Here is an 18,457-nt window from a genome sequence, read left to right on the forward strand (position 1 = left end):
GAAGCAACTATCCTGATGTAGATAAGATAATTTCAAATGGGAAAAAATGTTCATTAAATCTCCACTTTGAGTACAAAAGTTCAAAGAAATTGCTCCTACTTTGGCTCTCCCTCCCCAACCTGTCATGACACATTGGGGGACTTGGCTGGATGTGGCTATGTATTATTTCACAAATTATGCTTCCTTGCAGTGGATAGGTAAAGAATTTGACTGTTGTGAATCTTCCTCCATCAAGATTGTGCAAGATTCCTTTTCTGAAACCTTGGCTGGAAACTTAGCATATATAGGATCTAACTTTAGTGGATTATGAAGAGCAATTACCCACCTTGAAAGTGTAGGACTGGAACTTAGTGATGCCCTGAACATTGTAAAACAAATTGAGAGTGATTTAAAGCAAGCAAAGGGGAAAGTGGCTGAAAAAATTAGTGATAAACTGCAAAGAGTGCTGCAATCTAATTTGGGTTATTCAACACTTTGCAAAATACAGTAAGTAACATTCTAAATGGACTCGAAGCAAAATTTGAAGACTTTGAGCCAGAATTTTCTCCAGATGAGTTTGCTTTTTTCAAATTTGTTCCTGTAACTTCTTGTGATATCGAACGGAGTTTCTCCAGATACAAGCACATACTGGTGGACAACAGAAGTAGTTTTGAGTTTGATAACCTCAAGATGCATGTGGTCATCCAATGCAATTCTGCTGTTAATGAAAACTAATCCAGGGATGACCATTTTACTCTCCAAATGTTCATTTGATTCCTTCAGTGCTAGCACTTCAGCACTGGAAGTGAAGAAGAATAAACCTTTTAATTTGTGTGTGTGTAAGCTCAGATTTTTTAAAAAATGGGTGCTAATTTCAGAAAAATTGTAAAGTCATATTTTTGCTTTAAAAGTCATATTTTTTGTTTATTTGGTCATATTTAAACAGTTTTAAGGTCATAAATGCTTGCATATTTCTAATACTTTTAGTTCATAGAAATCCTCACCCTACATTGTATATTCTCCATGCTCTTGTTCTAACAACTCTCAATAGGGTAACCATTTCTCTTTATCTGATGTTTCTTTCCTTTGAAATGCTTCTTGTGCTGAGACCTATAAAGGCATTTTCAGGCACAGTCTGGATTTTTATAGAAAGTTGTAATTCTCCATACAGCTTCTTTCTTGTGTTCCTGAAAGGTAAGGTAAGGTAAACCTTTATTGTGGTTTTTGACCAACATGTGTGCATATGCATATACACGGGTATGTACACACATAAAGTACATTAAATATACATTTAAAAATGGCAATTAAAAGAGGTTAAATGAGTTAAAGAGGAAGAAAGAAAGGGGAGGGGAGGGGGAAAAGATTTAAAGATATCAAAGAAATGCAGTTTTATTGGACAATATGTGTTGTCTCACTCTTTCCTGAAACAAAAAACCCTTTTCAGTCTTGGCTTTCCCTTAGAAGAAAAGATTACCTGAGTTGATTCAGGAAGGAAGGAGGATTCCACAGTCCCCAGAAATTAACTGAGTTAAAATGGATTTGGTTAGTTCAAAAGGCTTTTAGTAATAATCAAATATTATATTATTATACTTTCCTTGGCTATTATAGGCTCACAGGAAGAATAATGAAGAATGTAATCAATATGGGTTCATATAATTACCTTGGCTTTGCAGAAACTGAACGTAATGCTTTGAAAACTGTGAACTCAGTGTTATATAAATATGGTACAGGAGTATGTAGCACCAGACAGGAAATGGGTAAGTAAATTATTATTATTATTATTATTATTATTATTATTATTATTATTATCTGAGTCTAGAAATCTTACTTAGAAGTATACTGTCGATTTTGTTGGCAGAGTGCTAGAAAGCATTCAGCCCAGGAGAGATCAGAAAAGTCACACACCAGGCATTTCTATAAAAAATAATTTTATTTACAGAAAACAAACATATTTAAAGGCTGTTTGCTGAGAGGAGAGATCTCTCTCAGCTGCATACTCTCTGCAAGCCTACACAGAAGGGAAACTGAAACTAAAACAAGTTCAGGCAAGTTCCTCCCTTAGGCAATGCAACCATTAACACGTGAAAAGGGGACAATTAAATTCAACCTCTTCACCCGGCCAAAAATGATTAGTTACCATAGTAACCTTAATCTGTAGTAGAAAACATATTAACAGATTTGACTTCTTAATTTTATTCTCGTTGCATTGACGCATAATCTTAAAGCAATCCACTTATACTTAAAGCTGCTTATACTTACTTGCCTAGATACCCAACCACCCCCATAAACAACTACCCGTTGCCTAATCAGAAACTGTTAAACTGTGAGTAATTATTGCTGAGCTAAAACAACTCACGTATAGGATTGCCTGGATTATAGTTTTTGAACTCAGTTTAAAGCTTTCAAGAACTGGAGAGTGGTTTTGTGCGTTCAGTTTTAAAATTGTGTTCCGATTTACTTCAGTTAAAAGCAATATTGGTACGAAGAGTTGTTAATGCCAGTAGTTAATTTCGTTTTTGTTCAAATGGAGTAAAACTCTAAATGGCTGTTTTTTCTGTGCTCTCTTAAATCTGACATCATATTATACCATGATGCAGCATAGTGCTCCTTTCATATTGTGCAGATGCACATTCTTCCCAGAGCAGATTATTATAATGGACAAAAACAGGGAAGATGGGAGAATAGTTGAGTGGAACTCTTGCATACCTGTTCATTAATCCCATGATCTAGCCCCAGTTCGATGAAATTTTTTCACCTCCCTGGAAGTCAATCATCTATTAACATGCACCCAAGTAAATGGAGAATCCTAGTTGTGAGCCGAGCTATGCTCAGACATAGTTAGTAGCTATATTTATGAACACAGCAGCAATTTTTTAGTCAGAAACATTGTACAGAGAGATCCAATAATGTGTTATACTTGCACCCATAATTGAAAGAATAACTCCTGTGTTATCAAAGAATTCTGAGCAGCCATTGTATCAAGGTAGCATTTTTCATCCCTCATAGCAATCAGCATTTCTCTCAGAGGATCCAATTGATATCTAAGCATTGTTTCAACACTGCGATCACTTTCCACATCTAAATGTTTTTGACTTTGCAGCATGTTGCCCAAATATACTTCTGGTGATTTATTTGTGGCAGCTTTTTCATGGCAACAACCAAAAGCAGTTTTAGTTCTAAGAGATACTAGTCTGTGGAGCACAGCAACACAAAAAACAAACAAACAAACAAACAAACAAACAAACCGAAAGCTGTTGGTAAGAGTTCAACTGGTAATCTCTACCACATCTATATGCTGGAAAAAGCTAAAATACAATTTGGATAATTAACACAGTTAATGAATGGTTACAAGTTCATACTGATATAGCCACATAGATAAATGTCCACAGTTAGTATTAGAGTCACAGCAACTGGCGTGTCCATTGATTTATGACAAGGCTATATAATCAATGTAATGTTCCCTCTGTATATTGCATTTTAGCAATTGTTTGGCTTTTATTTTCGCAAGATGACAGTTACATGACATGCTAGGCATCCAGGGTAGTGATAGGCAAGCTGATGTCCAGATGTTTTGGCTTCAACATGGCCAATAACAAGGGAATGTGGGAGTTGTAATCTCAAGCATCTGGAGGACACCAAATTGCCTCTTCTAAGAATTAATCCAGTATGTAAAACCGTAAGACCTGAATATATATTATTCTAGTGGGAGGTTGTGGCCTCTGCCCTCTTTGGTGTTTAGCCAATATCAGTCAAGGGTATCTCTTCCCTGAGCTTACAGTGAATTGTGAATTCTGGTTAGCATCAGCATATAATTTGGCTGAAGGCCATGCAGAATAGATACTTTGTGAGGGTAGCTATGCTCTCAGGATCGACACTGCTTTTTGTCCTAATGGAGACTAATGGCTGGCGAACCTCCTGGTTGATTCAGAGGTAATTTATCCTTGTGGGAAAGACGGCTTACGTAGCTCTTCATTTGTCAATTCCTCAAGCTTGAGAAGAGATTTGTCTTTCAGTGCAAAGCCTCCATTCTGAACTTGTTCATTACATTCTACTGAAAGCAGATAGAAACCACAGAGAATTCAAAAACTACTTGAGACGTGAAAGAGCAGAGAAGAGGAAGAAGCAAAGTTCTCCATATTACCTTTTTGTAATTTCTGGCATTTCCAAAATTTTGTGATACATAAGATAGTTGCAGATCCTCTTCCTATGTCTCAGCAGTACAAATGCCAGAAAAAATAGAAAGTTGCCTTATATTAAGGCAGACCATTCACCCATTTCATTCAGCATAAACTGTGCTAATAGTGACACTTTTCCCAGCCCAGCTACATGTTGGCATTTTCCAAAATATGCTGCTAGAATATCTTTAGCTTGACATGTTGGGTTTTATTGCTGAAGAGGGCAGCGTGCTTAGGTGATCTCTCAGTTCTTGCTAATTGAAGGAACTGGAATGGTTGAATTAATTTGGGCAGCTCATGATAATCCAGTGCATATATTAGGATTTCTAATTTAACAGAAGCAAAAAAAAAAGTTTCCAAAAATGAGAAGCTCTTGAGGAAGTTATAAACCCATTTTATTTTAGCGTGACGATTAAATCATGCATCAAGTTTAGATCCAAATCTGCTTCTCAAGATCATGACTACTCTCTAGTGCAAACTCATATTCTGAGGAGATTTTTGTCAGTTTCTCCTGGCATATGCCAATCACTATCTTACATGACATTCAGGAAAGTTCCCTTATTCTTCTGAGCATTAATAAGCAGGTGAAAACTATTTCTTCCCCTTTCCCATTTGGGGAGCAGAACAGGTACAGGTGGATATAGTGACTATATTATTTGGTATTTTTTTTAGAATTTTAAAGTATGTTGGGGGGGGGGCATTCAAAAAGCTAAGGTGCCCCAAATTATTGAATTATAGTTTGGCTTTGCAACAGGAAAATTGAGAGAGATGAGCAACACTAAATAAATGCAAATAATATTATCAAATTAAAATTTGTATGTAACTATCAATATCATGTACAAAATGAAGGGGAAAAAATTAGAGGAAAAATTTAAGAAAGCCAGCATTTTTCTAATTTGATTCAAAAACAATATATACCTTTTTGTATTTGTTCATGAAAAGTTCAATTCTCCAGATTTGGGGGATCAGGACAAAGGATTTTCTCAGCTAAAGTGGAATGCTCATCCCCCAGGGAAGCTTACCTAAAACTAATGTTTTGCTCAGCCTCAAGTGAAGACTGCTTATTTCTCAAACGCTTTTAAGCCTGTGTTGTAGCTGACAGTACCCAATGAGGTTACTGGCTGTATTGCTTCTGTGGAATTTTCATTTTGTTGCGTTCTTCTGCTTTTCGCAGAGGATTTTTGTTTGTTTGTTTCTCTTTGGTCCCCAATGCATTTACAGTTTTGTTTGTACTTATTTATATCACTTTCCTGTTTCTCTTAAATTGGAGATTAGAGTACAAATGCTTTGGTTATAATATGATACATACTTCCTCTGAAAGTAACAGCACTTTTAATTGTAAATTCTAGTATGCAGAATTTTAAAAATTGTCAGTATTAATATGTGAAGGTAAATAAGTATGTATTATGATTTAGTTTAGCTGTTCATGAAAGATACTAATGAGATCCTTTAAAATATGTTTGCTGTTTTTAACAGGAAACCTTGATAAACATGTGGAGTTAGAAAAAATGATAGCACAATTTGTTGGCGTTGAAGCAGCTCTGGCATTTGGTATGGGATTTGCTACAAATTCTATGAATATTCCAGCATTAGTAGGGAAGGTAAGTGAACATCTTTCAGAATAAATTTGTTTTGATCATCTCCCAGGAAATTTAAGATCATTGTATAGGTGTCTCATTTCTTTTAGAAGGAAAGACAAGTGGTGGTAATCTTTAGCAAGGGTATCATAAATTGTAATCAACTCTGTATAAGTAAAGCTCTCCTTAATGTTGATAAATTATATAAAAATATGTATTTCCTATTTATTTTACCTCTCCATATATTTTGCATTAAACTTAATTGATTTAATAAGTTAACTTTTGCCTCTGGCTTTGCTCTGATGAAGGAGCACACAATAGGAGAACTACCAGGAACTTTTCTCCTACTTAAATGCTGCTGAACTAGATACAATTATACAGCAGCAGACTAATTTCATTTGGGCAATGTTCAAGAGAGGTTTCTGGTGTTTGACATAAATGCAACCATTGGTACTTTATAAGCATTTCTAATTACACACGGATTAGTATAGTTTTGTCAGACTGCTTATTTGCTTCCATGGGGAATCTGGATGACTACTCTAGAAATCAGGCCTTTAGAAAATGGACCAGAGATCTGATGCACTCTTAATTTCTCATTGATGAGTTTGTATTCTGACAATAACTGTAACTAACAATAGTGATGATATGTATAGTTGTTAAAAAAAATAGTAACGTCTGTAATTCAGTCAAGACACTGTGCTAAAGGCTTTGTCTTCTAAACAAAATCTACGTGTTTCCTTGTATGTGCTTGCTGAAATTATTTTTGTAAGTCTGTTTATGATTGTATAATTAGGAAAATTTCAAACTACACTACTTGAATTTGCATAGGTTCATTCAGGGGAATCCACACAATCCTATGATTTCTTCAAAATGACTAAGCAAGGATTATGACACTGCAACATTCATGTTGTCATTCATCCCCATCCCCTATCCTGTTGATGCCTTTGGTTTCACCTTAAGTCCACAAAAGCAGAAGATACATTTACTGAGTCTTCTTTCTTATCCCTGTCAAAAAAGAGACTAATTTATGTTGATAAATAGTACATTTTTAGTAGTCCACCACTGCAAATCAGTTACAGATTTATCTTTTTAGTGTTGTACTGTTGCTTTTTTTACTACTCCTGTGCGTGAAGAATCCATCATTCTTGATGCCTTGATAAATTCCAAATGCAGGGATATAGCCAAAAAGAAAATATGGGTCTTTTCAGTGATCAGATAAGTACCAATTACTCCAAAGATTCCTTACACATTTCAGACCAAGATATGACTGTGACAGAAGAAACCTGAAATATTTTAATGATTGTTCTAGTTCCTAAATTGTTTCTAATTAATACAGATTTCATCTACTTCCTTCAACTTCTTTTATGAAAATAGGCTTTTGGTTTTGGAGCCTCAGTTAATTCTTCCCAGATCTTTAACGAATACAAAATTTTAGAAGGAGCAGTAACAGTGTCAGACCAAAAAGAACTCATATTATTAACATAGTTGGTACAGGAACTTTAACTTAAATGGGAAAAAATCTGGCTTCTCTATTATTAACTCCTTTTCAGGTACCAAAATAAATCACTCCTTCGTATTTACCAGGTTTACCCAACCAATTTCTAAAGTATTAATATTACAGTAATATAAGGGTACAATGGAGAGGTGACATTACTAACAATAGGTCAGAATCTGTCATTAGTTAGTAGTGTGTAGAATACTTATTAGCTAAAAAACCTTGGCTTCTGGAGGAGAAATGGTGGACTGAAGACAACCTCTCTGTGAGTAGCCCAGCTGTTCAGAACCTCTCTGGACACGGAGAGGACAGGACATCACCCACATATGCTATAGATGGCTTCTCGCAAGGAGCCTGCAAAACAGCAGTCTCCTGCTGGTTGGAGTGCAGAAAGACGACAGGAATCGCCATCTTGCTGGCAACTGCAGTCAGTGCCTTTTAAAGGACGCTAAGTTCGCTAACCTCACTTGCTAATCATTTTTGGAAATTGCTCATTAACTATTTCTAAACTATTAGAGACCTTTGTAACGACAAGTTTGAAAACGCTGGGTGAGTTTGCATTCAGTCCTGAATGAAAGAAAATTTTAATCATAAGCTTAAGAATTTAAAGAATCTGAAATAAACAGCAAAAAGCTAAATAAGATTTTGATCTTAGAAAGTTATAAATGGACTAAGGATCCAGATAAATTTGGAATATTGAAACTTTTACAATAAGATTTTGGAATTACTTATAAAGATTAAACAGCTTCTTGTAGGAAATAGATCTGTTTTGGTTTTTGGAAGACATAATAGAGATAAGTAATTTCATAATTTAAAAACTAGACACTAGAGACTAAAGATTTTAGGTAGAAGAAAAAATACAGGCCTATAAAATGCAAAACATTTGTAACAGTGAAAATACTGAAGGAGACGTTTGAAGAATGGAGTCAGAAATTAGAAGCCACAATATCAACAATGTCAGTAATGATGTCTGCTTCTATGGATAAATTATGTCCAAAAGATGTTATTGAAGAAATGAGAGATGTAGAACAAATTTTATCTAATAAGATAAAGATGCTATCAAAAGTGGGTTTACAACTGACAGGAGAAGAGAATGACTTGGAAAAGGATGTTTCACTGGATCTACAAAATAAATTGGTGATGTTTTATAATTCAGTACAAATGATATATGAGAGTGATCTGGACAATATTTTCCTATTGGGTTTACAAAAGAGGCATGTCAAAGCCTTGAAGAACTCTGCAATGGGACAAAGAAGAATGAAGAGAAATCAAATGCTATGACAACATTTGAATGAACTAAAGATTAAGACTGTTAGAAGTAAAAGGATGGAATGTACAGTTAGCTTATTTGATCAAGGTTAAAACAAGATATGTTGTTACTTCTGGCAACCCTTTATGGACTTTCTGCTGACACCAGGACTGAAAAGATGGTGTTTTATGGATTTGTCTGTAGATAAGGGATGGGATATGGGACGAAGAGATAAATGTTTGTAACTTTAAAGAGGGTGAAGAGTCACTAAATTAGTTTATACTTGTGATGAAGTTGAAAGTTACTTCTTTATATATTTTTCTCTTTATTATATTCTTTTTCTTCTCTTTCTTTTTTCCTTTTTCCTTGGACTTTTTACTCTGTCTATTCTCCTCTCTTTATACTTAGTTTGCATTAGATTTTGCTATTATAATCAAAATCCTTAATATGCAGTGTGTGTGTGTATGAATACTTATCAGCTGCAAATGTTAGTCTGTACTGATTTTATTCTTCTGATTTTATTACAGTGTTTTAAGGTTTTTGTTTTTGAGTGACATCTGTTGTGTATTTTGCTTAGGTTGGGTTTTTATTTACTGCCTTGATAGCTGATGGTAGTTACAGGCAGGTTAAATAAGTCAAATAATCTTGTTTGTTTACTTTGTTTGTTTGTTTTGTCTTGTGGGGGGAGATGGGTGGTGGCAAAATTTGAAAAATAAATAAATAAATATGTGGGTAGATGTTTATTCTAATTCCTTATCTTTTGTTATGTACTTCCACAGGGATGTCTAATTTTAAGTGATGAGTTGAATCATGTTTCACTTGTTCTTGGTGCAAGGCTGTCGGGTGCTACAATTAGAATCTTTAAACACAACAGTGAGTATTAATGAGGCAGTTTTGGCTAACTGATGGAAAAATGAAATTATGTCTGTTAACTGTCTCTCTCTGGAGAGAATGTGGTCATACTTTTAATATGTAAGAAAAATGTTTCTGTTTTTCATGAACAGAAGCATCGACTTACCACAGTGAAGTTCAGTTTTCATTTGTAGCATACAGTATATTTGAATAAGACTAATTAATCTTTTCTGTACTACAAAATAGTTTATTTACTCTCATGTTGTTGGAGAAAAGGTACAAAAGACTAATCTTAGGGGTATCTCTAAAATTTGAGACAGGGAGTCTTCTCTGTCATCTTTCGGTGGGAGCCTCCAAACCCTAATTAATTTCATGTTTATCATAAACATTATGCTTGATTGTCCTTCTCTGTCCTTAAAGAGATTTAAAGTACAACCAAGCGTTAAGAAGGATAAAGTTAATATAGAAAAAAAATTAAGGTGGAAATCTTGATTTCTAAGGAATTAGATGCAGTTTTGTGCTTGTTCTTTTTTCTTAGCATAATCTCAGTAGGAAAGAAGACATTGGTGGGTGTGCACAGTACATAGGACTTTGTTCCTAAAAGTCACATGTGGGTTTGCACTGAATGTACAAACCAAATGCACTCTTAATAAGAAGCAGGTGTTACTCTGTATACGGGAAAGCATTAATATATTTTTTCTTACCTATGCATAGAAAAAAGGCATATATTCATATCTGACGTGTTTTTTTCCTAAGCCTTCTGCTAAATATTCAGAAGGATGACATTAATGCATAAAACTACTATTCCTGTTTACTCAGAGGAATACTTCTCTTTCTTCATTTGCTGCATTTTAGGGCATATTGTATGTGTAAACGATCTTCAGCACATGGATCCTCTGCCTTTCAACTTACTGAGAATATACTGAGCAGATTTAAAAAAAAACAATCAAAAGGCATTGAGAACTGGTCTAGTTCACTTACAGCACAATCAGTGATCAAGTGCTAAAAAGGATGAGTACCTGTGAACAGTGGACTCCTATGCTCTCCTCCTTTCTTCTCCAAAATAGCAATGAGAAAAAGACTGGAAATTTCTGTTTCCATTGTACAGTAATCACAGTTTAGCATATAATCCAAATTCTGAGCTGTGGTTAATTGTAATTATGGTTGTTTAAACAAGATTACTTTATAAACAATAATTTAAAATTAGCTTATTTGAAGTAACCATAATTTTTCAACAGCCTGTGGCAAACCAAATAACATTTTGTCACTTAGTTAATTATAGTTAAGATTCATCATAGTTTATTCAAGTTCCAAAGATACACTAAACTGTAGTTAATCTTAAACAATGGGAAAGCTTTGGCACTCTTTCCCATACTACACTGGACAAAAAAGGGATATTATGTGAGACTGAAGTATATTTTTGTAACATTAAATTATGATTTAACTTTGGAATCAGATCAGGCCACTATGTTCAAGATCTGAACAAATGCTAGAGTGTTTAATACCAAATGCTTCAGTGTTTGATACCGCTGCTACTACCTTTAACCATCTTTCCCATCCAGCTATTAACTTATGAGAAGTCCACACAGTGTCTGATAAGCCTGACTAGTACATTTGGTAAATATTGAACCAAAACCAAAAAATGCTTTCTAAGTCAACAGAAATCACTTCACTGGATGGAAAATTAATTAAACAATTGCTTTTGTAAAATCTTAATGGAGTTTTTGTGTATTATCATTCTTAAGATGCTGGTTAGCTTCTAGTCAACAAATATCACAACCTTTTTTAGTTTAAATGCTTGAACATGTTGGCATGCATCATAATTAGAACTGAACATTCTATTGTAAATCTGAAGATTCAAGTGAACAGTGTTTTCACCAATATAGTATAGCAGCTGCGGAGTATTTTTTTTTTATTATTCTGCCATAAGAAAGTATATGTGTCCATTAGTTTGATATATTCAATGAAGTCTAAACTTGGGATTTCAGCAAAAAGTATTCTAATACTCTTCAGTGCCCTAGTAGGTTGCCTGTGTCTATGAGCAAATCTGTATTGGGCTTTGAATGTTAGTGAATAACTATACACAAAACCTTACTTGCTGGAGTGCCTAAATTCTAGAATGCTTTCCCTACAAACTCCAGGACTGGGATCCAGTTTTTAATCTGGTTTATTTTGGAACTTAATATATATTCAATTCCTATCTGACTGATTGCAAACAACTTTCTTAAAGTCCTATTTTAACTCTGAAAGCAGAAACCTTCTGATGCAGAAATACTTCACTGTTAAGGATGCAAAGAGATTGAAGTATTTTATTTTTTCCTGACCTCCTGCTGTTCCTCACTCTATCACTTTATTCTTTGGTAATCACAGCCCATTAGGTAAGCCTTATTGTGAAAATCATTAATTATTAGCAGTTACCAGATTTGGTGAGCAAATTGTATTAATTAATATATAAATAATAATTTACTATGTACATTATTATTTATATTATTATTTCAATGGCTCCTATGACATCGATCAGTACTGTATTACTGAACGGCAGTAAACTAACCAGGGATGCTATTTAAATTAGGCAACAGATAGTCGTGATGATAATTCATCATGTTAACCCTTCAGAATGAAAAATATTGAAGCAATAATCAGGACACTTTTTTTTAAGCTGCATTGTTTCAACAAAAATTAAAATAACACAGCAAGTCACAACAAAACCAGTAAGACATGAGTATTCAAATGTTGCAAATTTTTAAATTTTAAATCCATAAAATTTAAAATAGGATTAATCTTTCTCTTTGCCTTGATATCACAAATAGAATCAGATTGAAACCAGTGGTTTTGAAATGTAAGAATGACAGGAAACATCTTCCATATAGAGAATTCTCTTAAAGCTGAATGGCATTTATTGTTAATAGAAATTTTGAAAATTTGGTCTTGGTTGCTTTACCCTGAATATATAGAGAAAAATAGCTTGATATCTCTTGAGTGTGGATGGTGAAAATATGAGTGCTTAAAGATAATTTTCACCTGATTTAACTTTCTCCCAACCTTTTTAAAATTACTGTTTGGTACACCATCCAATAATTAAAACAGGCTTTAACAAGTAAAAGTCTAAACTTAACTGTTCTCACTTCTTAGAACTGCATTGATATAAAGCAATTTTGTAACCAGAATCCAACTGAACTATGTAGATACGAATAACTGTGTAGATATAATTTTTAATGCATAAACCACAATGATGCCCCTCAGGTTCTGTCAAAAAGGAATCAGTAGAATTTAAATGCTTCATTAGGTATTTTAAGTCCCAATATTTTCAATGCAAACTGAACCAAAAGCTCACATTTTTCCCACAGTGCCTGGATGAAATGACAGCCTGCTTGTCCAGTCAGCGTCAGAAGGAAAGCCAGGAGTATAGGCTGATAGGAATTGGTCTTTGCATGCAAAATGGAGAGAAAAGGCTGGAGCTTGATCTTTTAGGGTTCTAGCTTTGCAGTTTTCAATAGGAGATTTAAAAAAAAAAGATGTTTGCATAAGCTCCCAAACATTGCAAATAGATTTTTTCAAAGGCTGTTCATGACCATAGTATCAAGCAGGCCTTTTTATTGGTTTGACTTGAGGTGACGCTGTGATTCTTGAATACCTGTCTGCTGATGGAGGTGAATAATGCACAAGAGATGAATGGTCCTTTGATATCATACATTCTAAATTGCTGGCATAGATTCTGAAATGCTTCTGACCTTTTCCTGTATGAGAGTGAATGTGTGTAGCTTCAATGAATGGAACTCCGTTAATTTTTAAAAGCAAACTGAATGCAAATTAAAAATCGTTGTGGCATTATTTATGTTTTTACCTCCCTCCAAGCTGCAATAGCATTATATTTTGGCATATTTTTGGCAGACCTGGCATGTATCACCGAGACCTGGCTGGGCTCGGACAGGGGAGTAGCCCTCTCCGAGATGTGCCCGGACGGGTTTCAAGTGTGGCACCAGCTGAGACACCAGGGTAGGGAAGGAGGGGTGGCAGTTGTCATCAGAGAATCTTTAGTGGCCTTCAGGGGCCCTGCTCCGCAAGTGTCCGGTTGTGAGACCCTGTTTTTCAAGCTGGGATCCCAAGAACAGTTGGGAGTGTTGCTGCTGTACCAGCCTCCCTGCTGCATAGCAACCTCCCTGCCCGAGCTGCTGGAGGCTTACGGTTCTGGGGGACTTAATCTGCTGTCCCTGGGATTGCCTCGGAGACGGCCCAGGAGTTCATGGCTACCATGGCAGCTATGGGCCTGTCACAGATTATTCGGGACCTGACTCAAGACAGTGGTCACACCCCGGACTTGGTTTTCTTGTCGGAGCAGTGGCAATGTGATCTGAGGGGAGAGTTAGATCTGTCCCCATTGTCACGGTCAGACCATGCCCTGGTGACTCTGAGATTCTATTGTGCCACCCCGCTCTGCAGGGAGGCTGGAATAGGGCCGGGGCCTTGGACAGGATTGCACCTGTGCGACCTCTCTTGCTTAGTTCGACCCGTCACTCCCAGTGGTTTATGGAGGAGTTGAGGGTGTTGAAGAGGGTTAAGAGACATCTGGAGCATCGCTGGAGGAAGACAAAGACTGAATCTGACCTAACACAAGCTAGAGCCACTATTAAGGCCTACCTTGTGGTGGTAAGAGTGGCGAAACATGAGTATTTCTCCGCTCTTATTGCATCCGCAAAATGCCATCCAATGGCCCTTTTCAAGATCGCTCGATCTCTTCTGGGACAGGTAGATCCAGGGACCCACCTACAGGGCTGTTTGGAAGAGTTTTCACAACATCTGCAAGATAAAATTGCTCAGATCCATTCTAAGTTGGACTCTAAGTGTGAAGTGGAGTCTGGGAAATGCCAGGGGAATGTACTTACCCTGTTATCTGGGAACGATTTGATCCTGTTGGGCCTGAGGAAGTGGACAGGATTCTCCGGACTGTGAATGCAACCACATGTCAGCTTGACCCATGCCCTTCCTGGCTGACAAAATCAGTCCGGGAAGTGACTTGTGGTTGGGTCCAAGCGATGGTTAATGCATCCTTGAGGGAGGGGGAGTTTCCAGCTGCCTTCAAGGAGGCGCTGGTACACCCCCTCCTCAAGAAGCCATCCTTGGACCCTACTATACTGGGCAATTTTCGCCCTGTCTTCTACCTTCCCTTCTTGGGATAGGTGGTTGAGAAACTGGTTGCATTGCAGCTCCAGAGAATTCTGGAGGAAACAGATTATCTGGACCCCTTTCAGTCAGGTTTCAGGCCAGGATATGGGATGGAGACCGCATTGGTCGCACTTATGGATGATCTCTGGTGGGAGTGGGATGGAGGGAGTGAATCCATCCTGGCTCTCTTGGACGTCTCAGTGGCTTTCGATACCATTGACCATGGTATCCTTCTGGGGCGGCTCAGGGGGTTGGGGGTGGGGGGTGTAGTTTTGCGCTGGTCCACCTCCTTCCTCCAGGGCCATTCCCAATCAGTGGTGATAGGAGACGAGAGATCCGGCCCTTGATCCCTCTATTGTGGGGTGCCACAGGGTTCGGTTCACTCTCCTCTCTTATTTAACATCTACATGAAACCGTTGGGTGAGATTATCCATCACCAGGGGATGAGGTATAATCAATATGCCGATGATACCCAGTTATATATCTCCATCCCAGGTAAAGTAAGTAATGCGGTCTCCACCCTTTCCAGGTGCCTGGGGGCTGTGGGGGACTGGATGGGGAACAACAGGCTTCAACTGAACCCTGGTAAGACAGAGTGGCTGTGGATTGATGGCCCCTTGGGTTCCAGGAAGTTGTCATCTTTGGTTCTGGATGGGGTGGCACTGCCCCATTCGGAGCCAGTGCAGAACCTGGGGGTCCTCCTGGACTCGCAACTCCTGCTCGAAGAGCAGGTAGCAGTCGCAGCCAGGAGGGCCTTTGCACATCTCTGGGTGGTGCGCCAACTACGCCCATTCCTGGACTGAGATGCCCTCTGAACAGTCACTCATGCCCTTGTCATTTCCCATATAGACTACAATGCGCTCTACATGGGGCTACCCTTGAAAAGCATTCAGAAGCTTCAGCTGGTCCAGAATGCGGCTGCGCGGACAGTTATCGGGGCTGTAAAATCAGCCCATGTGACACTACTGTGTCCACATAAACTTGGAGTTTATGTCCCAATTTAATGGACATTTTCTTTCCTAAAAGAGATTGTGAAAGAGCATTCCAATTTATATTTTACTAGATTCAGTCCATATTTTAAAAGTTTCAGTAGTAATAGCATATACAGAATCTTGGTTTGTTTTCCTAAGCATCTCACACTTGGTTTAAATTTTTTACATGATGGATTTGCGGTTTCTAGAAATACAAAATATAAATACGATACAATAGTTGATATTTTCTTGTATTTTTAAAACCAGATATGCAGAGCTTAGAAATGCTGTTGAAGGATGCAGTAATACATGGACAACCTCGAAGCCGAAGAGCATGGAAAAAAATTCTTATTCTAGTAGAGGGCATTTACAGGTATGTAAAATGTGTAATTTCAACTGAGCATGCAAATTAAAATACCCCTATACTATGTGTTAAACATAGTGGCCAGAAACCCATTCAATTACAGTATACAAGTTGGATTTTTCTTAATTTGTTTCTTCTGTTGCTTGTATGATTGTTTTTTTATTTTTATTTTTATTTGTTTTGGGGAAATAGTTTTGAGAGGAAGAATTGTCATGATGTTGGCATTATAATAGATTGATTCATACAGTTTCATCCATTAGATCAGTACTCATTAGCTTTCTTGTTTTTCTAGTATGGAAGGCTCTATTGTACACTTGCCAGAAGTTGTTGCCTTAAAGAGAAAATACAAAGCCTACGTCTACTTGGACGAAGCCCATAGCATAGGTGCTGTTGGTCCTACAGGAAGGGGAGTTGTGGAATACTTTGGAATGGATCCTAACGATGTTGATGTATTGATGGGAACGTTCACAAAAAGTTTTGGAGCAGCTGGAGGTTATATAGCTGGCAAAAAGGTAAGAGCGGTAATCATTGGCATCAGCAATATACAGACCATCATGGATGTAACAACAACTGGCTTCTAAAAAAGTTGAATAATACCCGAAATTGTGGATTCAGTCAGGAAACTAGGGTCTTCTGATCTTTCGAGAATCCTAGTAATTTTCAAACTCTGCAAAAAGTTTTCCCTATTAGCTGGGATGGGTAGCCTCAGGCCATTTGCAGCCCACAGCTTCAGTTTGAAACTCTCTGAGCATCCTGAGATTGCACTGCCAAAAGTTGACAGCAAAAGGGCCAATTTTTGGCAGCTCAGTTTTACCATTTTAAGGAAATTACAGCTAGTCCTCACTTAATCATGGTAATTGGGACTGGGATTTCTGTTGCTAAGCAACATGGTCATAAATAGTGACACTTTCGATTCTCATTGTTAAATGAATCACTGCAGGTTGTTAAGTGAGGACGTCATGTGGTCGCCATTTGCAACCTCCCACCAGCTTCCAAATTGACTTTGCTCGTAGGAAGCTGGCAAAGAAGGTCACAAATTACGATTATGTACCGTGAGACACTGCAACATCGTAATTGCGAGATGGGGCCAAGCACCTAGATCGCGATCATGTGACCATGGAGATGCTGCAACCAACATAAGTACGAGGACCAGTCATAAGTACTACATGCTCAATGCTGCCGTAAATTTGAATGGTTGCTGAAGGAGTAGTTAAGTGAAGACCACCTGTAAAGGTCAAAGCAGATGTAATTCTCTGTGATGCTTAATGCATCCATTTTCATCTTTAAAAGTACTAAAGTAGGCTGCAATGATCTTGTCCTTCTGATCAAAGCAATCTTATGCAGTCCTCACAGGCCAAATTGTTGAGGAATGGGGGTTGGCCCAAAGCAACAAAAAAAAAAATACTGTTGATTCCTGCCCTTGAATTTTTGATTACTTTAGCTCTGAAAATCTTTATCTGGATCAATATGCATAGATACCCTTCCAAGTGATATGCTGTGGAACGCAAACAGTACTTTTGGAATCCCTTCTTTTCCCTATACTGAGTATGGATATCCCTGGATCCCCACATGCTGCTCAGCTACAGTTTTCTCACCACTTATAACACCTTGGTTACAGCTGTAAAAGTTGAACAACCTCTGAAGAGCGGCAGATAGTTTCAGAGTGCTCACATGGCATAGAATGTAAAACTTTTTAGTAATTCCTAAGGATAGCAAAAACAGATCTGTTTCCTGTGGGATTAGCTCTGTCAGTATTTCATTCCACTGGTCTGCCTACAGATTACTCACAATAAGTATTTTCTAATTAATGTTGCCAGATATGATCATGTAAGTTGAAAATATAGCGACAATTTGCATATTGTTCTCAAGCACTTTTGAAATGCTTACCTGCTGATCCTGCCAAACTAGTACATAGAGTTAAACATAAATGAAAATCTCATTTTACCTAAATAGTAAGGTTAGCATTGTGAACTTTCAGTTGCTATATTGTTTGTAAATGGACATGAGATCTCATTATGGATAGCATATTGTGTTTAAATATTATGTAGTATGTTAAGTTTATACACTGATTTATAAATTTAGATCTATACCATGGCAAGTCCTAAGGAGCAGAGTGGATAATAATTTTTAAGAGTGAAACCCTTAAAAACCCTTGACATGGTTCACAATGGAGTACAAAACAGAAAGTCAGACAGTTAAAAAAGAGGATAATGATGTTCATATTAGAATCAGGAGTAATATGAAAATTGTTGCTCTTGGCAAAATAGTACCATTTCATTTTTCTGGGTATGTGATACATGTACTATATGTAAATAAAATCAAGATAGGACATCTTAGGTTTTTACAAGACAATTTGGAAATACAATTTTTCTTTCTGTGTACCGGTTTTATTTGTTTGTTTATTTGTCTTGACTGTTTTGGTTGTTCCTTTAAAACTGTTGTTTCAGGAAATATCCAGAAACATGCTCAAATAAGAATTCATTGATGAGGGGACAAGAATTTAACTGTTGTTTAATGATAAACTAAATTATACCATTTATGCACAGGAAGAAGAGTATTTTTCTCATTTGCCAATCTCTATTCTAGTAGAAGAGGGTTTCTGATGACCACACTGAAATATTGTTCTTTTGCT

General features: G+C 37.0%; 1 protein-coding gene across 1 annotated transcript in view; it reads left to right on the top strand.

Moving 5' to 3' along the window:
- Positions 1–18,457, top strand: part of SPTLC3 (serine palmitoyltransferase long chain base subunit 3) — a 103,853-nt gene that overhangs the window by 59,972 nt on the left and 25,424 nt on the right. Inside the window, exons 4-8 of the mRNA XM_063291351.1 lie at positions 1,588–1,736; positions 5,631–5,755; positions 9,255–9,348; positions 15,729–15,834; positions 16,118–16,337. Of these exons, the coding sequence (XP_063147421.1) occupies positions 1,588–1,736; positions 5,631–5,755; positions 9,255–9,348; positions 15,729–15,834; positions 16,118–16,337 (694 nt within the window). The remainder of the gene's footprint in view (positions 1–1,587; positions 1,737–5,630; positions 5,756–9,254; positions 9,349–15,728; positions 15,835–16,117; positions 16,338–18,457) is intronic.

The sequence above is a fragment of the Candoia aspera genome, chromosome 1 (genome assembly GCF_035149785.1).
Source record: "Candoia aspera isolate rCanAsp1 chromosome 1, rCanAsp1.hap2, whole genome shotgun sequence".
NCBI classification, from domain to species: domain Eukaryota; kingdom Metazoa; phylum Chordata; class Lepidosauria; order Squamata; family Boidae; genus Candoia; species Candoia aspera.